This window comes from Nerophis lumbriciformis, linkage group LG07, assembly GCF_033978685.3.
Source record: "Nerophis lumbriciformis linkage group LG07, RoL_Nlum_v2.1, whole genome shotgun sequence".
NCBI lineage: Eukaryota > Metazoa > Chordata > Actinopteri > Syngnathiformes > Syngnathidae > Nerophis > Nerophis lumbriciformis.
Window position 1 is genome coordinate 19,308,926 of NC_084554.2, and position 23,763 is coordinate 19,332,688.

Sequence of the window (23,763 nt, forward strand, 5' to 3'; positions counted from 1 at the left end):
AATAAATAAATTGGTGTATTTCATTCCTACCATTGTTTTCTGTTTGACTAATATCTGATATTGCATCTGGTCAATATCGTATTGATGGGGCGGAATAGCTCGGTTGGTAGAGTGGCCGTGCCAGCAAATTGAGGGTTCCAGGTTTGATCCCCGTCTCCGCCATCCTAGTCACTGCCGTTGTGTCCTTGGGCAAGACACTTTACCCACCTGCTCCCGGTGCCACCCACACTGGTTTAAATGTAACTTAGATATTGGGTTTCACTATGTAAAGCGCTTTGAGTCACTAGAGAAAAAGTGCTATATAAATATAATTCACTTCACTATTGGCCAATATTTAAGGCTCCAATATCGGTATCGTAGTGAAAAGGTTTTATCGAGACACCCCAAGTCAAATGTATATGAGCATGAGAAAGCAGATAAACAAACTGATTTGATCTTCAGAAAAATGTAACACTGACACATTTTGTTACTTTTCAGTCCATTGCCTCAGACCTTCACGCAGAAAAACACGTTAAATTCAATGGAACCCGTTTACTGTTTAGACGACAACCCGTCCAAGGCGACCAAATCAAGTCCTGATTCACCTTATTCACGACGACCCATTATGTTAGGTAAAAACATCAGTAATTCCCACAGGTGGGCAAACTGCTTGCGGTGGTGGGGTCCTGAAGGTGGGGCGGGCCGTGTGAACGCGACATGCGATTTACAATGTAAGTCTAATAATAGTCTGGATCGGTTCGCAGCAGTGAAGCAACTGGGATGAGAATCAGCACCTCCAAGTCCGAGTCCATAATTGTCACCCGGAAAAGGGGGGATGGGTGCCATCCCCGGGTTAGAGAGGATCTTTCTCCAAGTGGAGGAATTCAAGTACCTCAGAGTCTTGGGGGAAAAGTGGATTTTGAGATCGACAGGCGGATTGGTGTGGCGACCCTGTATTGATCTGTCGTGGTGAAGAAGGAGCTGAGCAGGAAAGCTAAGCTCTCAATTTACTGGTCGATCTATGTTCCCAACCTCAACTGTGGTCATGAGCTTTGGGTTAGGACCGAAAAGACAAGATGACGGATACAAGCGGCCGAAATGAGTTCCCTCCGTTGGGTGGCGGGGCTCTCTATTAGATAGGGTGAGAAGCTCGAAGTGAAGCCGGTTCCTCCACATCGAGAGGAGCCAGATGAGGTGGTTCGGGCAGAATGCCCCCCGGACTCCTCCCTGGGGAGGTGTTAAGGGCACATCCGACTGGTAGGAGGCCACAGTAAGACCCAGGACACGTTGGGGAGACGATGTCTGGATGGATGGATAGTCTAATAAAACGGAGCAATAACCATTATACATCAAATTTAAAGACAGATCTTTTAGATTTTGTTCATTATTAATATTAACATGCCCTATTTTTCTGATTAAATTATGCCTTTAGCGCTATTTATCCATTTTTTATCATTTTTTTCAGGGCAATAAAAAAAAAACACTTTCCGCAGGTGGCTTACGTGTCACCCATGCATGACCTTATCATACACTTTGTGTTTGTAGTGTGAAACATGTATATAAAGCAGGGGTCACCAACCTTTTTGAAACCAAGAGCTACTTCTTTGGTACTAATTAATGCGAAGGGCTACCAGTTTGATACACACTTAAATAAATTGCCAGAAATAGCCAATTTGCTCAATTTACCTTTAACTCTATGTTATTATTAATAATTAATGATATTTATCTTTGTGGAAACACTGATCATCTTAATGATTTCTCACAATAAATATATATAGAAACAGATAAATATCAATATGCAACACTTTATTTTTATATTTTCGCTAAGTGCACATTTTTCAAATCGAACATTTTCAAATGATCACTTCTAAGACAGTCTTGTGAAATCACAATATCCCATTTTAACTAGCTCGCCACTAACATTTTTTTTAACAAATCATGAATTACTTTGCACCATGTTTGTACAAATAATAACTCATGTAAAATACAAAAGTCAACTCTCAAATTTTTAAATAAATCATGTCACACTTTGAACTGGACACCAAATCTGTTATCTGTTTCTTTGTCAGTTAGTGAAGACCAAGTTTTCAAAATATTTTCTTGGATTTTCAAATTCTATTTGAGTTTTGTCTCTCTTAGAATTAAAAATGTCAAGCAAAGCGAGACCAGCTTGCTAGTAAATAAATAAAATTTAAAAAAAATAGAGGCAGCTCACTGGTAAGTGCTGCTATTTGAGCTATTTTTAGAACAGGCCAGCGGGCTACTCATCTGGTCCTTACGGGCGACCTGGTGCCCGCGGGCACCGCATTGGTGACCCCTGATATAAAGTGTCAAAAAAATAAAACATATTGTTTTTTAGGCTAAGCGAATTTTTTGAACGACTCAATTTAAGGAACCGATTCTAGTGCTTCAGTACAGTCAAAAGAACTGCCGATCCCATCACTAACCTTAATATGAAAATTGAATGTTAGTGCGGCCCGCGAATTTTATATGAATGGCGCTTGACAGCGTCATACTTGTCAACCCTCCTGATTTTTCCGGCAGACTACGAATTTCTGGGCAATTATTCTCTCGAACGTGCCGTGATGGTACAGCATTTAGCGCCCACTACAACCAGCGTGCCGGCCCAGCCACACGTTGTTTGGGGCTTCTGCTTGCTCACGTAAGTGACAGCAAGGCATACTTGGTCAACAACCACACAGGTTACACTGACGGTGGCGGTATAAAAAACTTTAACACTCTTACTAATAATGCGCCACACTGTGAACCCACACCAAACAAGAATGACAAACACATTTCGGGAGAACATCTACACCGTAACACAACATAAACACAACAGAACAAATACCCAGAATCCCATGCAGCCCTGACTCTTCCGGGCTACATTATACACCCCCACTACCAAACCCCGCCCACCTCAACCGACGCACGGGTGGGGGCGGGGTTTGGTGGTAGCAGGCATGTAGAATGTAGCCCGGAAGAGTCAGGGCTGCATGGGATTCTGGGTATTTGTTCTGTTGTGTTGTGTTTATGCATTGCTGTCACTTACGTGTGCAAGCAGAAGATTCATACAACAAGAGGCTGGGCTGGCACGCTGTTTGTACAGATTGTAGAGGGCGCCAAATGCTGTACCACCATGGCACGCCCTCATTATTATTGTTAGGGTGAAAATCGGAGAATATTAATCCTGGGAGTTTTCTGCGAGAGGCACTGAAAACCGGAAGTCTCCCGGGAAAGCTGAGCCGCATCAGAGTGATCAAAGAGCCGCATGCGGCTCCAGAGCCGCGGGTTGCCGACCCCTGCCTTAGATTCATACACATGCGCAGAGGCAGGGGCTTCATGAATTCTAATAGGGAGCAGGTCTCGCTGGATTAGTGTCTTCAGACTATTTAGCACGATGGCTAGGGGTCAGTCCTACTAGCGCGACTCCGCTGTTTAATAACAACAGTGCTGTCTTTGATGCATGCCAAGTTAGAGACCACAGAAGTTGGGGCAGTGAAACGGCCAACTGGAGCAGCCCGGTAAAAGTTTAATAACACAGACTCACTGTGTTATTGAGTGATGGTGGTATGGTCATGGAGCTCTGTGCGCATACACAGTGACCTCTGGCGTGGTTGGCGGTCACTTTACAGAGCTTCAAGACAAGCCGCTGTCACTTTCCTGCCACTGTTGATATGCAACAAACCTACTTTGTTATTGTTAATATTACTTTATTTAATCGTGGTAGCCAAAATCGTAATCGTGATAAAAATTAAATACATTTTGCAGCCTAGTTCTACTTATTAACTAGCTACTGTGTAGAACAATTTCCCTTGTGGATCAATAAAGTTTGTCTAAGTCTAGGTCTAAGTCTATTACTAAAAAGTAAACACTTTGGTGAAATTCACAAAGGACGGAAAAACATGTCAACATACTGCTAGGTTGTGGTATTTCGGAATAAAAATTACATTGGAGGACCAATAACATGTTTGACTGTTTGACCTTCTCAGCGGTTACACAAAAATAAGTGAATATTAAAATTCCAAAATCAAGTTACTTCATAACCAATGATTCAACTGAACTTCAAGGCTGATCGAAGACACCTGACAGAATACAGGTAAATATCCTACCAACCAGCAACAGAAGCAACATCCAGGCTCTCACACAAATGATGATTCAACTGAACTTACACTCACTTTCAACTGAACTTACACTCTCACACAAATGATGATTCAACTGAACTTCAAGGCTGATCGAAGACACCTGACAGAATACAGGTAAATATCCTACCAACCAGCAACAGAAGCAACATCCAGGCTCTCACACAAACCTTATTCAAGAGTGTGTAAAAAGTGTTTTCCTACCATCTTTGCGGTAAAGGTCGATCTCCACTTTCCTCTCCTCTGACCCCAGCAGGGCCTGAGCCATCTGAGCGATGGCCAGACGTTTGGTGTCGGGTCCGTACAGGAAGTTGCACGTGCACGGCTTCTGCATGATCTCAGCTCGCGAGTAACCGCACATGTGACAGAAGCCATCGTTGCAGAAGATAATGGCGCAGTTCTCCACTCTTGCATTGGCAATGACGAACTTGCGGCCTGCAGAAAAAGAAACATTTATTATAGGACATGATGGGCTTTATTTATCCCACAATGGGGAAATTATGTGGTTGCAATGCAGTTACAAAAAAGTCCACAAAAATAAGATAACTACACATTAAAATACCACAGAGCTGATGCAACCAGCAGCCACTTAGTGGGCCCATTTCTACATACAGTTACTACAGTTAAACAACAAAAAAACAGAAAATAGTAATGTTATTACAAACCCTTTTCCATATAAGTTGGGAAATTGGGTTAGATGTAAATATAAACAGAATACAATGATTTGCAAATCATTTTCAACCCATATTCAGTTGAATATGCTACAAAGACAACATATTTGATGTTCAAACTGATAAACATTTTTTTTTTTGCAAATAATCATTAACTTAGAATTTGATGCCAGCAACACGTGACAAAGAAGTTGGGAAAGGTGGCAATAAATACTGATAAAGTTGAGGAATGCTCATCAAACACTTATTTGGAACATCCCACAGGTGAACAGGCAAATTGGGAACAGGTGGGTGCCATGATTGGGTATAAAAGTAGATTCCATGAAATGCTCAGTCATTCACAAACAAAGATGGGGCGAGAGTCACCACTTTGTCAACAAATGCGTGAGCAAATTGTTGAACAGTTTAAGAAAAACCTTTCTCAGCCAGCTATTGCAAGGAATTTAGGGATTTCACCATCTACGGTCCGTAATATCATCAAAGGGTTCGGAGAATCTGGAGAAATCACTGCACGTAAGCAGCTAAGCCCTTGACCTTCGATCCCTCAGGCTGTACTGCATCAACAAGCGACATCAGTGTGTAAAGGATATCACCACATGGGCTCAGGAACACTTCAGAAACCCACTGTCAGTAACTACAGTTGGTCGCTACATCTGTAAGTGCAAGTTAAAACTCTCCTATGCAAGGCGAAAACCGTTTATCAACAACACCCAGAAACGCCGTCGGCTTCGCTGGGCCTGAGCTCATCTAAGATGGACTCATACAAAGTGGAAAAGTGTTCTGTGGTCTGGCGAGTCCACATTTCAAATTGTTTTTGGAAACTGTGGACGTCGTGTCCTCCGGACCAAAGAGGAAAAGAACCATCCGGATTGTTATTGGCGCAAAGTTGAAAAGCCAGCATCTGTGATGGTATGGGGGTGTATTAGTGCCCAAGACATGGGTAAGTTACACATCTGTGAAGGCGCCATTAATGCTGAAAGGTACATACAGGTATTGGAGCAACATATGTTGCCATCCAAGCAACGTTACCATGGACGCCCCTGCTTATTTCAGCAAGACAATGCCAAGCCACGTGTTACATCAACGTGGCTTCATAGTAAAAGAGTGGGGGTACTAGACTGGCCTGCCTGTAGTCCAGACCTGTCTCCCATTGAAAATGTGTGGCGCATTATGAAGCCTAAAATACCACAACGGAGACCCCCGGACTGTTGAACAACTTAAGCTGTACATCAAGCAAGAATGGGAAAGAATTCCACCTGAGAAGCTTAAAAATGTGTCTCCTCAGTTCCCAAACGTTTACTGAGTGTTGTTAAAAGGAAAGGCCATGTAACACAGTGGTGAACATGCCCTTTCCCAACTACTTTGGCACGTGTTGCAGCCATGAAATTCTAAGTTAATTATCCATCCATCCATCCATTTTCTACCGCTTATTCCCTTTGGGGTCGCGGGGGTCGCTGGAGCCTATCTCAGCTACAATCGGGCGGAAGGCGGGGTACACCCTGGACAAGTCGCCACCTCATCGCAGGGCCAACACAGATAGACAGACAACATTCACACTCACATTCACACACTAGGGCCAATTTAGTGTTGCCAATCAACTTATCCCCAGGTGCATGTCTTTGGAAGTGGGAGGAAGCCGGAGTACCCGGAGGGAACCCACACAGAAAGATCCCGAGCCCGGGATTGAACCCAAGACTACTCAGGACCTTCGTATTGTGAGGCAGATGCACTAACCCCTCTGCCACCGTGAAGCCCTAAGTTAATTATTGTTTGTAAAAAAATAATAATAATAAATAAATAAATAAATAAATAAAGTTTATGAGTTTGAACATCAAATATCTTGTCTTTATAGTGCATTCAATTAAAAATATGGGTTGAAAGGGATTTGCAAATCATTGTATTCCGTTTATATTTACATCTAACACAATTTCCCAACTCATATGGAAACGGGGTTTGTAGTTAAAGAAAAATTTTTACTTGTACACAGGTCAATTCAAAAGAAAACCACGGCCAGTTTTTTTTTTTATCCAACATTCCTATGGTCAATAAACTCACCAGGAAGTACAACAAATGTAAACACTCAAGATCCACTTTGTGTCTTTTCTTCCTCCACCTGGCTGTCAACTCGACATAAGCAGCTGAGTCTTTCCAGAACAAAAAGTCCTTCCATTCATTTATTTTCTCCTGCTTATCCTGTTCTGGTGCTGCACTGAGCTGGAGCCTATCCCAGCTGACTACAGGCAAAAGGTGGATTACGCCCTAGACCACAGGTGTCAAACTCAAAGCCCGGGGGCCAGATCTGGCCCGCAACATCATTTATTCTGACCCACAAACACCTGGAAATGATGTGTGTCTCACTAAATGGAATTGATTTTTTTCATTTTGACAGAAAAAATATATGTCCATCCATCCATCCATCTTTTTACCGCTTGTCCCTTTCGGGGTAGCGGGGGTTGCTGGAGCCTATCTCAGCTGCATTCGGGCGGAAGGCGGTGTACACCCTGGACAAGTCGCCACCTCATCGCAGGGCCAACACAGATAGACAGACAACATTCACACTCACATTCACACACTAGGGCCAATTTAGTGTTGCCAATCAACCTATCCCCAGGTGCATGTCTTTGGAGGTGGGAGGAAGCCGGAGTACCTAAATGGAACCCACGTAGTCACGAGGAGAACATGCAAACTCCACACAGAAGGATCCCAAGCCCGGGATTGAACTCAGGACCTTCGTATTGTGAGGCACATGCACTAACCCCTTTACCACCGTGCTGCCCTAATAAAAATATATGTACTGCTTGAAATTGCATACCTTTTAAACTTTAATAGTATCCAATATTGCAACAAATATTGCAGTATATTATCATACTTTTCAAACATGTTTTTGTCTAAAAAAAATTAAAAAAATACTTAACTTTACAGCAAACTACCCATCAAATTAATAAAAATTACAATGAATTTTACGTTGTTCTTTACAGCGTACTGTAAATTGAAAAAAGCTACCAGTTTTTTGCGTTAAAATGATGTTGATTGAGCTCCCAGTTTTTGACCGTAAAATCTATGGTTGTTGTTTTTAACGGTGTATTACTGTAAATGGAAAGACGGTACATTTGTTATTACGGTAGAAAAACTGGCAGCTAAGTTGCCGGAATAAAAAAGAGAACTTGTACTGTTTTTCCAATGACAATATAATGTTGTCAAAACCAAAATTCTGGCAACTAAGCTGCCAGCTTTTTCCGTAACAGCTTTCCTCCCCCATTTACACTCATTCACACTCATTCACACAAAAGGGTTGTTTATTTCTGTTATTAATATTCTGGTTCCTACATTATATATCAATATATAACAATACAGTCTGCAAGGGATACAGTCCGTAAGCACACATGATTGTGCGTGCTGCTGGTCCACTAATAGTACTAACCTTTAACAGTTAATTTTACCAATTTTCATTAATTACTAGTTTCAATGTAACTGTTTTTATATTGTTTTACTTTCTTTTTTATTCAGGAAAATGTTTTTAATTTATTTATCTTATTTTATTTATTTATTTATTTTTTAAAGTACCTTATCTTCACCATACCTGGTTGTCCAAATTAGGCATAATAATGTGTTGTTAATTCCACGACTTTATATATCGGTTGATATCGGTATCGGTTGATATCGGTATCGGTTGATATCGGTATTGGTAATTAAAGAGTTGGACAATATAGGAATATCGGATATCGGCAAAAAGCCATTATCGGCCATCCTTAGAACCGATGCATACCTGGGAATTGATACTGGTACATGATACAGGTACACACCGTTAACAATTTGGTACTTTTTTGTGTGTTCATGTGTTAAAGAATATTAACGATTCAATTGTTAATATAACAGTGAGATAATACTAATAACTGTGTTTTCCTGTTGTTATATCTTCTTTTCTTACATTTCTGAGTATCATTTGCAAGTATGCATTCATTTCAGTTTATTCTAGGTGTGTTGCCGTAATCAGGAAGTCGTCTTTGCCATTCAGTTGAATGTGCCAGGTTTGTCTTTCGTTGAGTCCCACAAAGTGTTTATACTGTAAGTTGTCACCATGGTAAATGTGGCGGCTGTAACGTTTCTGCATGGTGATACCAATATTTTGGTATCGGTACCAAAATTATTTCGATACTTTTCGGTACTTTTCTAAATAAAGGGGACCACAAAAAAATTACATTATTGGCTTTATTTGAACAAAAAATTTACCATTCTATTATTTTGTCAACATTATTAAGGATAAGTGGCTCCAGCACCCACTGTGACCCCGAACGAGACAAGCGGTAAAAAATGGAAGTGGTAGAAAATGAATTATTAATCTACTTGTTCATTTACTGTTAATATCTGCTTACTTTCTCTTTTAACATGTTCTATCTACACTTCTGTTCAAATGTAATAATCACTTATTCTTCTGTTGTTTGATACTTTAAATTAGTTTTGGACCACAAATTTGGGTATCAATCCGATACCAAGTCGTTACAGGATCATACATTGGTCATTTTCAAAGTCCTCATGTGTCCAGGGACATATTTCCTGATATAAATGGCCAGTACTTTTCACAGGCGGTATAGTACCGTATATGATTCATTAGTATCGCGGTACTATACTAATACCGGTATATCGTACAACCCTAGTGTGGTGTGGCGTTTGCATTTCCAAGGATGCGTAACAGGCAGCTCACAGGTAAAATTATTATTTAATCCAATATAAGGCAAAAACCCAAGAGTGGCATGTCGCAGGAAGAGCGCAAGCAGAGCACAAGGCAAACATGGCATTTACTCAGGGAGCAGCATAATGTCGAACAAACAGAACAAGAATCCCGCAAGGACTGGCTGGTATACAGGGTGCAAGATTTGTAATGGCAGCAGGTGAAGACACTCATCAACAAAACAGAAACCGGTGTGAGCGCAAATGCTCCTAGCAACGGGAACGTAAACAAAGGAAGGAGCTCTGCAACAGAAATAGAATCAAAACCAAGGAGAACAGCAACAAAACGCATGACAATAAAGCACAGATTATGACAGCGGCAAGATGAGGTGGACCCAATTGCAGGAAACAAGGTAGAAGCAACAGTGAAGTGGTGCTCTAAACATGTTCATTTCAAAAGACAAAACGATGTTGAAATGTCAAGAACACAAAAACAGGCAAAAACTAGTAGTATGTAAAATAATTGCAGTTTATTTGTGTACTTATTACATGTAAAATTACTAGGGATGATACTCGAAACTGGTTTTCCCGGTTGTTCGATAAGAAAATAACCGAGTCCTCTGACCATACTTGCCAACCTTGAGACCTCCGATTTCGGGAGGTTGGGAGAGGGGGTGGGCGTGGGCGTGGTGGGGCGGGTTGCGTGTTTGGAGGCGTGGCTAAAAGGGGAGGAGTATATTTACAGCTAGAATTCACCAAGTCAAGTATTTCATATATATATAAGAAATACTTGACCTTCAGTGAATCCTAGATATATATATATATATATATATATATATATATATATATATATATATATATATATATATATATATATATATATATATATATATATATATATATAAAATAAATACTTGAATTTCAGTGTTCATTTATTTACACATATACACACACACATAACACTCATCTACTCATTGTTGAGTTAAGGGTTGAATTGTCCATCCTTGTTCTATTCTCTGTCACTATTTTTCGAACCATGCTGAACACCCTCTCTGATGATGCATTGATGTGTGACACGCACAAAAATGCTTTCATCAAATGCACTAGATGGCAGTATTGTCCTGTTTAAGAGTGTCACAACATTGCTGTTTACGGCAGACGAACTGCTTTACGGTATACAAAAAAGTGACTGCTGTTGTTGTGTGTTGTTGCCACGCTGGGAGGACGTTAATGAAACTGCCTAACAATAAACCCACATAAGAAACCAAGAACTCGCCCTCCATCATTCTATAGTTATAACGTGATTGGGCAGGTACGCTTTTTTATATTGTGGAGGACCTGAGTCCGCCTGAATTTCGGGAGATTTTCGGGAGAAAATTTGTCCCGGGAGGTTTTCGGGAGAGGCGCTGAATTTCGGGAGTCTCCCGGAAAATCCGGGAGGGTTGGCAAGTATGCCTCTGACTCAAATCCCTTTTTGGGAACCGGTATCCGTTATCAAGACCACTATAGTAAAGAAAAAGAGTTGGTTCTTTATTTGAATCCCTGGGAACGAATCCCGTCCCGACAAGAAATGCCCCGTGAGACATCACAAAAAATGATGTCACGTAGCTCAGTCATTAGGCGCAGATGGGAAAAGCAGGAAAAAAATGGACCGGAAAAAGCGCTCCAAGGCATGGCTTCATTTCACCAAAAAAAACGAGGAAGCGACAATATGCAATTATTGCCAGGCTTCGCTCTCGTGTAAGGGGCGGAGCACAACAAGCGTGTCGTGTCTTCGACACGTGTTGAAGCAGCGGCAGAGACGACGAAGAACGCCCCTCTTCTTCTGCCAGCTGCCCAAGTCCCAGCTACAGTGGCGGTGACGCCGGTGAGTAACTAACTCCGGTTAATTTCCATATCTGCTCACTTGTAGTAACGTTACCTCTTATGTCAACCAGGACTGCAGTAATGTTAGCTAGACTAACGTTACCTAAGCATAGTCAGTGACGGTAACGTTAACGTGAGCCTTTTTGTATGTGTCTGATAACGTTAACGTTATCTTGTAGCCTACACCACGACAGAGTTTGCAAATCTGTCTAATAAACTAGTGCTTTCTTTATTTCTTTAGTTTATTTGGAACATGAACACACTTACAGTATAATACATCACAGTTTCATATCATTTCACTTTACAGGAGTAGGATGAAGTAAAGCTTATTTAATCCTACCCCTTTCCCACTTCATAGCGTTTACAAATATATACATCATTTACTGACCTTTTTATAATAAAATATCTGTGAATTAGTATAGACAACAGTTTTGTAATATGTAATTAATTAATTCAGTCATTATTAATATACTGAGATGAAGAATATCTTATTTTCAATAAGGTTGAAAGTATTTCTCATAATTCTTCTTCTTTGTACTTTGTAAGCACTATTCATTTGAACAACCTCTTAAAGTGGATCATATCAGTACAATGTTTAACTTCTTTACTTAATCCATTCCATCATTTAATTCCACATCATTTTAGCTGTTTGCAATTTTACCAAATCATCGAACTTTAATATTTTTGACTTAATAAATAAAGTGTTTGTATGTTCTCTATATCCAACATTATGTATCAGTCTAATTGATCTTTTTTTGTAACACGGTTAACGAATGTAGCGCACATTTGTAGTTATTTCCCCACATTTCTGCACAATAACTCAGATATGGTAATACTATAGTAGCGAGCAGTAGAGAATGTGAAGTGATTTGTTAAACCAAATATTGTGTGTTTTTTTCCGTATACAACAACCTATCCGTGAGATACAGTCTGGTGTGCCGTGGGAGATTATCTAATTTCACCTATTTGGGTTAAAAATATTTTTTGCAAACCAGTAATTATAGTCTGCAAATGATGTGTTGTTGTTGAGTGTCGGTGCTGTCTAGAGCTCGGCAGAGTTACTGTGTAATACTCTTCCATATCAGTAGGTGGTAGCAAGTAGCTAATTGCTTTGTAGATGTCGGAAACAGCGGGAGGCAGCATGCAGGTAAAAAGGTGTCTAATGCTTGAACCAAAAATAAACAAAAGGTGAGTGCCCCTAAGAAAAGGCAATGAAGCTTAGGGAAGGCTATGCAGAACGAAACTAAAACTGAACTGGCTACAAAGTAAACAAAAACATAATGCTGGACGACAGCAAAGACTTACTGTGGAGCAAAGACGGCGTCCACAAAGTACATCCGAACATGACATGACTATCAACAATGTCCCCACAAAGGATAAAAACAACTAAAATCTTCTTGATTGCTAAAACAAAGTAGATGCGGAAAACTTCGCTCAAAGGAAGACATGAAACTGCTATAGGAAAATACCAAAAAAGAGAAAAAGCCATTAAAATAGGAGCGCAAAACAAGAACTGAAACACCACACACAGGAAAACAGCAAAAAACTCCAAATAAGTCAGGGTTTGATGTGACAGGTGGTGACAGTACACCTACTTTGAGACAAGATGCATATATTGATGCATGCTTGGTTATGCTTTAAACAACAATTGTGACAAAGACTTTTTACTGTCAACTGAGTTTCGTTTTTTAATGATGTCTGCTGGTGGTGTGCCTCTGCATTTTTTCAACGCAAAAAATGTGCCTTGGCTCAAAAAAGGTTGAAAAACACTGCTCTATTCGATAAGAGGATTCAATAATAGGCTCGAACTCGATCATTTCTTATCAAACATCATCTCTAAAAATTACTAATGCCAAACAGTAGCATGTAAATGGCATATGCAATGCAAATTAGCATCGAGCTAAACATAATTTTGAGTAATTTTTCCTTTGTTGACATGGAAAATGACAACACTACTTAGAAGCAGTCCACTCCAGAGTTCTACGGTATACCGGTATTAGTATAGTACCGCGATACAAATGAATCATATTCGGTTCTATACCGCCTCTGAAAAGTACCGGTACCCGACCCACACGACGTCACGTCGTGTCATTGCTGGTTTGCGAGCAGACGAGCATGTTCGGTAGCGCACAATCACAGAGTACTTACAAGCAGACACAGTGTGTAGACAGAAAAAGGAGAACGGACCCATTTTGGCTTAAAAACTAACGATAAAGGTGAAGTTGTAACACTGAAACGCCCACCGGAAGAAGTGCTTTAAGACATGGCTAGCTAGCTAGCGGCTATAGTCCATCCGCGGTCTGCAGTGTTTTAGCTACTTCTAAATCATTAATCCTCGCCTCCATGGCGACAAATAAAGTACGTTTCTTACAAGTAACATTCCTGTAGGACGAGGAATAGCTAAACATGCTTCACTACACACCGTAGCTTACCAGTGTCAAAATGTAAACAAACGCCATTGGTGGATCTCCACCTAACACTCACTGTAATGATACCAAGTACAGTAGCGTATCTAGTTGATACTACTATGATAACGTCGATATTTTTTGACATCACAACACCTTCTTTTGTTTAAAAAAAAATGATATTATGTAAATATGTCCCTGGACACATGAGGACTTTGAATATGACCAATGTATGATCTTGTAACTACTTGGTATCAAATTGATACCCAAATGTGTGGTAGCATCCAAAACTAATGTAAAGCATCCAAACAACAGAAGAATAAGTGATTTTTTAATTTTAACAGAAGTGTAGATAGATGTTGAAAGAGAAAGTAAGCATATATTAACAGTAAATGAACAAGTTGATTAATAATTAATTTTCTACCCCTTGTCCCTAATAATTTTGACAAAATAATAGAATGGAAAATGACACAATATGTTACTGCATATGTCAGCAGACTAATTAGGAGCCTTTGTTTGCTTACTTACTAATAAAAGACAAGTTGTCTTGTATGTTCACTATTTTATTTAAGGACAAACTTGCAAAAAGAAACACATGTTTATGTATCCTAAGATTTTTTGTTCAAATAAAGCCAACAATGCAATTATTTGTGGTCCGGTACCAAAATATTGGTATCGGGACAACACTAGCCCACTCAAATACGCTTGTTTGCCCGCCAAGTGTTTGAGTCTGCAATCGGACGTGATGTCACATGCAACAAAAGTAGCAAAATATGGTACAGTTTAATTTTACGTGAATTTGTTTGATACCTATAAACGTAGCAAGTCGTACAGAGAACAACCTGTAATCCTTTTCATTGCAAAATAAATTCAATAGTACAAAATAAATCAACAACTAATACTACTATATTAAATACTATCCAAACAGTCCAACTACAGTCGTGTATTCATCCTTTATTGCAAAAATTCACTGGACAAGAAGTCCAAACATGAGCATTTATGCTTATGACTATTGTCTTATCTTTGTTTTCTTCTCTTCATAACCTTGTTTCATATGTTTGAAGGTCCACTTTTTGTGTTAGTCCATTGTTGTTGTGAAATGATTTCTACTAATTTACCTTAATTTACCTTACATTTGTTTTCTGTCCTGGACTGTCTTAGTGAAGAGAGAGAGCTCAGCAAGAGTCAAAGCTCTTGATTTACAGGTTGATCTACGTTCCTCAACAAAGGTCACAAGATTTAAGTAGTGAAGAAAAGATCAAGATTGTGGATAAAAACGGCTAAAATTAATTTCCTTTTTTAAGGAAGCTGGACTCAACATCAAAAGCAGGGTGAGGAGCTCAATCATCCAGGGGGAAGTCAAAGTAGAACGACCGCTCTTTCTCATTAAGAACAGCCAGTTAGGGTGGCTCGGGTATCCTAATGCCTCCTGGACACCTCCCTGGTGAGATGTTCTGGGCATGCTCGGACGGAAAGAGACCCAGGACCCACTGGAGGGATTATGTCCCACAATTGGCCTGTTAAAACTTCAGTGTATCTCCTGTAGAACTGGAAGAAGTGGCCAGAAACCAAGAAGTCAGTGCTTCTCTCCTGAGGCTCTGTCTAAATCAAGACAGATAACTAAGCCTAAGTCCAGTTTCAGCCACACTAAACCATCGTTTAAGGTTTCCCTCCTTGGATAATTTTTTACACGGGTAAGTGCGCTGTGTATTTCTTGAATCTCCGGCTCTTAGCTTTGTATGGACTCATCGATCGTTTACAAACTAAGTTCGGAGAGGAAGTGACGCCAGAAAGACCGTGCCCCACACAGGAAGTGACGTCAGAAAGAACGCGCCACAGCCCGCTTCAAAACAACCTGTTTCCACTCGGAGGTAAACACTAGAAAGATGGAAGCGAGTCATCCAGACATGCCCGTGTTTCTCCTTCCTCTACATGTACAGACGCTTGTGGAAATCACACATGAATACCTTAACAGAAAGCGATTGCAGCTATTTGGGATACAACACTTCTCAGACGGCAAGAGAACTTTTGAATGTCCAGGTCAGCTGTGATTCTACTTACCGAAAAACTTTGTCCATTTGTCGAAGGAAAGATAAGGAGAATGCAAGCTACCGTGGATGTGATAAAAAAAAAAAGGTAGCGTGTGCTTTGGATTACCTGGCCGACGAGGGAAGACTACGGAAAACATCAAATGCATTTGGTCAGGCAAAACGCACTGTATCGGTTATTGTCCGCCATGTACAAACCCCGTTTTCATATGAGTTGGGAAATTGTGTTAGATGTAAATATAAACGGAATACAATGATTTGCAAATCCTTTTTAACCCATATTCAATTGAATGCACTACAAAGACAAGATATTTGATGATCAAACTCATAAACTTTATTTATTTTTTTACAAATGATAATTGACTTAGAATTTCATGGCTGCAACACGTGCCAAAGTAGTTGGGAAAGGGCATGTTCACCACTGTGTTACATGGCCTTTCCTTTTAACAACACTCAGTAAACGTTTGGGAACTGAGGAGACACATTTTTTAAGCTTCTCAGGTGGAATTCTTTCCCATTCTTGCTTGATGTACAGCTTAAGTTGTTCAACAGTCCGGGGGTCTCCGTTGTGCTATTTTAGGCTTCATAATGCGCCACACATTTTCAATGGGAGACAGGTCTGGACTACAGGCAGGCCAGTCTAGTACCCGCACTCTTTTACTATGAAGCCACGTTGATGTAACACGTGGCTTGGCATTGTCTTGCTGAAATAAGCAGGGGCGTCCATGGTAACGTTGCTTGGATGGCAACATATGTTGCTCCAAAACCTGTATGTACCTTTCAGCATTAATGGCGCCTTCACAGATGTGTAACTTACCCATGTCTTGGGCACTAATACACCCCCATACCATCACAGATGCTGGCTTTTCAACTTTGCGCCTATAACAATCCGCATGGTTCTTTTCCTCTTTGGTCCGGAGGACACGACGTCCACAGTTTCCAAAAACAATTGGAAATGTGGACTCGTCAGACCCCAGAACACTTTTTCACTTTGTATCAGTCCATCTTAGATGAGCTCAGGCCCAGCGAAGCCGACGGCGTTTCTGGGTGTTGTTGAGAAACGGTTTTCGCCTTGCATAGGAGAGTTTTAACTTGCACTTACAGATGTAGCGACAAACTGTAGTTACTGACAGTGGGTTTCTGAAGTGTTCCTGAGCCCATGTGGTGATATCCTTTACACACTGATGTCGCTTGTTGATGCAGTACGGCCTGAGGGATCGGAGGTCACGGGCTTAGCTGCTTATGTGCAGTGATTTCTCCAGATTCTCCGAACCCTTTGATGATATTACGGACCGTAGATGGTGAAATCCCTAAATTCCTTGCAATAGCTGGTTGAGAAAGGTTTTTCTTAAACTGTTCAACAATTTGCGCACGCATTTGATGACAAAGTAGTGACCCTCGCCCCATCCTTGTTTGTGAATGACTGAGCATTTCATGGAATCTACTTTTATACCCAATCATGGCACCCACCTGTTCCCAATTTGCCTGTTCACCTGTGGGATGTTCCAAATAAGTGATTGATGAGCATTCCTCAACTTTATCAGTATTTATTGCCACCTTTCCCAACTTCTTTGTCACGTGTTGCTGGCATCAAATTCTAAAGTTAATGATTATTTGCAAAAAAAAAAAAAATGTTTATCAGTTTGAACATCAAATATGTTGTCTTTGTAGCATATTCATTGAACTGAATATGGGTTGAAAATGATTTGCAAATCATTGTATTTCATTTATGTTTACATCTGACACAATTTCCCAACTCATATGGAAACAGGGTTTGTATGTTTGTTCTTTATTGCATTGTTTACTTTCACATATCCATTAAAGATTTGATTAATTTATGATGTCTCAGGTGTGATTCACTACAAAAGAGCCCTGCAGCGCACTGGATACCTGTGTGTGTGTGTGGACAAGGATAAGGTTGGATGGGATTTACCCTGGATAACCTTAGTGTAGAAGGGGCCTGAGACTGCATCCCCCATAAGTGGAAGAAGATGGATGGAACCATGTGAAGTCACACCAACCCAATGATATGGACCACAATGGAAACAAGCCTTTTGGCTTTTTGTGCCATCCATTTGCCTTTTTAAAGAATTACATGGATTAAATTCTTTAAGATGTCAATAAATTTCTCCATCAATCAATCAATCAATATGACATTTCCACATCACATAGAACAGAAGTACAAGATTTTAAACCTAAGTCTGTAAAGTTGCAAATGTAGTATTGGAGCTTTTAACAGTGTGAGAATAAATGGTAAGATTCTCACAAAGGAGACATTAGGGCACATATGGGAAGAAAATTGTTGTTTTTGGTTGACAAACAGTTACTCAGAGAGTCTCCAAACACATTAGAATTCCACTAACAAGGTCCGATTTCAAATGAAACATGTCTATTATAATGACAACAAAATCTTTAGGATGAAGATGAAAATATTTCTCAATGGCAGATCACAAACAGGGGAACTTGTTTAAGATCATAAATAACTATAATTGAGCGAGAGCATTATTAAGACAGCAAATATGAGGCCCGCGGGTCATTAAAAGCGCTGTGGTTGTCCTAAAAAAAATAACCTTTTGGCCATTTCCACTCCATTTTAGGACATGTTCAGAAAGGCTAAAAAAATTTCTCCAAGGAGCTTCATTGTGTTCCAGCAGTTATTCCCGCTTGGTATGGAACACTTCAAACCTTGACCACAGTGAAAGGACTGCAAGAAAGTTGGGCAAGCAGGATCTGCCAAACTCATGAAAAGGATCTTGATTCAATAGTTTATCTTTCATGATGTATCACCTGTGTCGCAAGCTCACATAAAATACCTGAAAAGTGTTTTTGTTGTAAGTATGTTTTGTTTTTATCAACAGACTTACACAATTATTTTCTATTAAAAAGATTACAATTTGAAAGTATTTCAGTTTAAAGGCCTACTGAAATGTGATTTTCTTATTTAAACGGGGATAGCATTCTATGTGTCATACTTGATCATTTCGATATTGCCATTTTTTTGCTAAAAGGATTTAGTAGAGAACATCGACGATAAAGTTCGCAACTTTTGGTCGCTGATAAAAAAGCCTTGCCTGTACCGGAAGTAGCAGACGATATGCGCGTGACGTCACAGGTTGTGGAGCTCCTCACATCTGCACATTGTTTACAATCATGGCCACCAGCAGCGAGAGCGATTCGGACCGAGAAAGCAACGATTTCCCCATTAATTTGAGCGAGGATGAAAGATTCGTGGATGAGGAAAGTGAGAGTGAAGGACTAGAGGGCAGTGGGAGCCATTCAGATAGGGAAGATGCTGTGAGAGGCGGGTGGGACCTGATATTCAGCTGGGAATGACTAAAACAGTAAATAAACACAAGACATATACGTATATACTCTATTAGCCACAACACAACCAGGCTTATATTTAATATGCCACAAATTAATCCCGCATAACAAACACCTCCCACCTCCCGTCCATATAACCCGCCAATACAACTCAAACACCTGCACAACTCACTCAATCCCACAGCCCAAAGTACCGTTCACCTCCCCAAAGTTCATACAGCACATATATTTCCCCAAAGTCCCCAAAGTTACGTACGTGAGACTTTTAGAGACTTTTATTAGCAGGTTGCACAGTGAAGTACATATTACGTACAATTGACCACTAAATGGTAACACCCGAATAAGTTTTTCAACTTGTATAAGTCGGGGTCCACTTTAATTGATTCATGATACAGATATATATTATCATATATACTAACATCATAATACAGTCATCACACAAGATAATCATCAGAGTGTATACATTGAATTATTTACGTAACATGCACATAGCGGCACGCACGTACGGGCAAGCGATCAAATGTTTGGAAGCGTACTCACGGTACCGCGTCTGCGTATCCAACTCAAAGTCCTCCTGGTAAGAGTCTCTGTTGTCGCAGTTCTCCACAAGCCAATAGTAAAGATTGACTGTCATCTTTCGGGAATGTAAACAATGAAACACCGGCCGTGTTTGTGTTGCTAAAGTCGGCAGCAATACACCGCTTCCCACCTACAGCTTTCTCCTTTGCTGTCTCCATTGTTCATTGAACAAATTGCAAAAGATTCACCAACACAGATGTCCAGAATACTGTGGAATTTTGCGATGAAACAGACAACTTAATAGCTGGCCACCATGCTGTCTCAAAATGTCCTCCACAATCCGCGACGTCACGCGCTGATGTCATCATACCGAGACGTTTTCAGCAGGATATGTCGCGCGAAATTTAAAATTGCACTTTAGTAAGTTAACCGTGGCCGTATTGGCATGTGTTGCAATGTTAAGATTTCATCATTGATATATAAACTATCAGACTGCGTGGTCGGGAGTAGTGGGTTTCAGTAGGCCTTTAAGGGTGGCAGCACTGTCATCAGTTATAATTGGTATTAACCTCTTATTCATTTTAGATGGACACTCATTTTAAAGACAGACATTTTGAATTAATTTTGGTACACACGTTTTATCTTTGGCAAATCAAATGGTAGCATTTACACTGATGGTCTGAACCAAGACAACAATATCAAAACAACAGAATATGAACATTTCATATCACAGATATTGTGACCACCTATTGTTATTTTTATTGTCACGGTATTGTTGAATGTGCTCAAAAAGTATTTATACACACTAAAATTAATTGATCAAATAAATAGACACACACACATAATCTATGTTAGCATTTAAGCTAATTTGTGATTAGCGTGCTTCTACAAGAAAGAGCATTATCATCAATGTTTCCTCTAATTGTTCATGTGTGTGAGCAAACGGAAAACTCTGAGCATTCAGTGGAGCACATGTGAGCAACATCAGACGTGCACACTGTGGCCACACTGGCATCACACCTGTCTCAAACCTAACATAACAATTTAAATGTTTTATTATAATAATCAAATGACAGCAGTCATTTCCATGAGCTTATTTTTTAATATAAGTGATAAAGGCCCACTTACAATGAAAATAACAAACAAATCTTGTTTTTCATGAGCTATGTACTAGTATTGTATGTCTCATATTTCATTTGAATTAGATTTTTATTAGGGATCCACATTAGCTGGTTGCCACAAGAATCCACTACTCTTCCTGGGGTCCACAAACTCTATACAATTACAAGTAAAAGGATATAATTATAACTACACAATACAGAAAAAAAACAAAGCATCAATAAGAAAACAAGCAAACAATTTACAGTCACAGAATAATAATGACCATATAAATATAACTACAGAATACAAAACCAAACAAAAATCATCAACAAGCAAACTAATTTACAGACTCAGATAAAATATTACTTTCCTTTTAAAAACCTGTTTAGTTATCAGTCTATTTAGTTCCCCTTAAAACATTCTCCTGTTGCACAATGAGATGTAAGTGTGGGATAAAGATAACATTTCTGTAACTTTCTGTCTGTAAAATATATATTTTTATTAGCATTTCAGGAATCTAGTAACAGAATTTCATGATTAATATCCAAACATTATTAATAAGGAGTCATATTGTAACGACCTGACATCTACCGTTTGTGTGGTGTTGGAGTTGTCTGACTTTTTGTGTGGCCATAGACACATCAGTGACTAAGTGCCATGAGTGTGTGTTGGTGCAGGTGAGAAAGAGCAAGCGGCTGCTGTTGATATGACAGGCGCCAAAGAGTTGGTTTAAGCCTGGTTTGTACGACAGACAATGACCAGCTTTGCTAAAAATACGTTTTTACTAATGTTTTTGGTGTGGTTAAAGCTGAATACAAACCGTTTTGTTCAATAAAGTGATCGATGGAATTCCTGTCCTTAAAACGTCTCGACAGACGTTACCATAATTTAACAGTGTTGACAATCATTGTTACCTGTTGTGGTCGTTTGTTGTCACCTGTCTCTTTCAGTTGCATTGCATAATCATACAGAATAAATTGTTGAGTTTATTTTGTTTACGGTTCAGATAGAATTGGATTTCGTGCACACCATTGATTTGCAAGTGAGCACTGCGCAATTGCGTGAGCAGTGCGCAATTAGAGGGAACGTTGATTATCACTGGTGCAGTTATCTATCACGGTTTTACGATCATTTTAATTTAAAACAGTTAAATTAATCTTCAGGAATTTTACTGCGGTTTATCATTAATACTGTTTATCATTACAGCTCTACAGCTGTGTGATGACTGACATGCCGAATAGCCAATGACCGTACAGAATAGGGCTGGGCCATTATGGCAAATATCAAAATCAAAACTAATTGAACCTTCTATCTGGATTTAAGTGACTGGACGATTGCCTTACTATCAACTACGACTCTACTTTCTGATCGACGTCATTCTTATATATTTAAAACATGTCCAAAGAATTCCTTAGGGGTACAAGCTGCTGTCATCTCTCTGTTAGATTATTCCTCCATGATGAATTTGAGTCGTGGACTGGATGGCACAGTGTAATGTGACTACTTCTTCTTTAAGCTACAGTGCATACGGAGAGTAAGTTTCACTTTTTCCACATCATTTTATGTTACGGCCTTATTCTAAAATGGAATACATACATAGTTCTCAAATCCCTTCACTGGCTTCCTGTTCCACTCAGGATTGAATACAAAATCTCCCTGCTAACCCACCAGTGCCTCCATGGAAATGCCCCCCTCTACCTCAAAGAACTACTCACCCCCAAATCCTCCACACGACACCTCCGCTCCGAACAGGCAAACCTCCTCCAACCTCCGAGGACAAAGCTACGAACAATGGGAGAACGGGCTTTCTGTTCCGCCGCTCCCAGTCTGTGGAACGCTCTCCCTGACCACCTGAGGGCACCACAGACTGTGGATGCTTTTGAAAAAAGGCTTAAAAACCCTTATTTTAAAAAAAACAACTTTTTTTTACATATATGCATACTAGTTCTAGCTATTAGGGTGTTCTAGTTTTTTTATTTTTTTTTATTATCTTTTAATTTTATTTTTGTAATACATTGTAGCACTTTGAGGTTGTTTGCTCAATGTAAAGTGCTTTTTACAAATAAAATCTATTATTATTATTATTATAGTGTTGTTGTTTTTTACTTAACAATTTTATTAAAAGTAAAAAAGTATTTACAGCATTTGCTCAATACTTCGTTGATGCACCTTTGGCAGAAATTACAGACTCAAGTCTTTTTGAATACGATGCTATAAGATTGGCGCGCCTATCTTTAGGCAGTTTGGGCCATTCCTCTTTGCAGCACCTCTCAAATTCCGTCAGATTGGATGGGAAGGTCTGGTTTTCATCCAGGATGTCTCCGTATATTGCTGCATTCATCTTTCCATCCATCCTGTCTAGTCTCCGAGTTCCTGCTGCTGAAAACCATCCCCAAAGCATGATAGTGCCACCACCATGCTTCACTGTTGGGATGGTATTGGCCTGGTGATGAGCGGTGCCTAGTTTCTTTCATAAATGACGCCAGGCATTCACGCCAAAGAAAACTTTTCAGAGGCGGTATAGTACCGAAAATGATTCATTAGTATCGCGGTATACCGTACAACTCTACGGCAGTGTGACATGTTGTAACTTAAAGCTGTGTCGCGTCATCGTCTGTGCTTTCTTGGATATATTTTGAGTACCAGAACTTTGGTAAATAAGGCCCTAAAGAACATGTTATGTTTATTGGAGACTTTTAAATTGTCCATACGTATGAATGTTTGTCTATATGCCATGTGACCAGTCCAGGGAGTACCCCACCTCTCGCTTGACGTCAGCTGGGATAGGCTCCTGCTTTTAATGATGTTATGCAGATACACCATATGGGTACTTCCTTTTGCCAAAACGCATAAAGTAGACATGTATTCCTGGTTGCTGCTCAAATCACTAAGCACACAATAATCACAGCTCCCTTTCTTCGTAAAAAAACACACATAGTTTTTCAAAGAAGCACACTCTAAATTCAACAGGCCACACTCACGAGAGACATCCGGTGATGGAAGGCCTGTTCACATATTCATGGAAACAGTAAAGATCCATTGC

The 23,763-nt window shown here is 39.9% G+C and overlaps 1 protein-coding gene across 1 annotated transcript in view; it reads right to left on the reverse strand.

Annotated features, from left to right (window-relative positions):
* Positions 1-23,763, reverse strand: part of kcnh2b (potassium voltage-gated channel, subfamily H (eag-related), member 2b) — a 723,936-nt gene that overhangs the window by 653,507 nt on the left and 46,666 nt on the right. Inside the window, exon 2 of the mRNA XM_061965721.2 lies at positions 4,323-4,553. Within this exon, the coding sequence (XP_061821705.1) occupies positions 4,323-4,553 (231 nt within the window). The remainder of the gene's footprint in view (positions 1-4,322; positions 4,554-23,763) is intronic.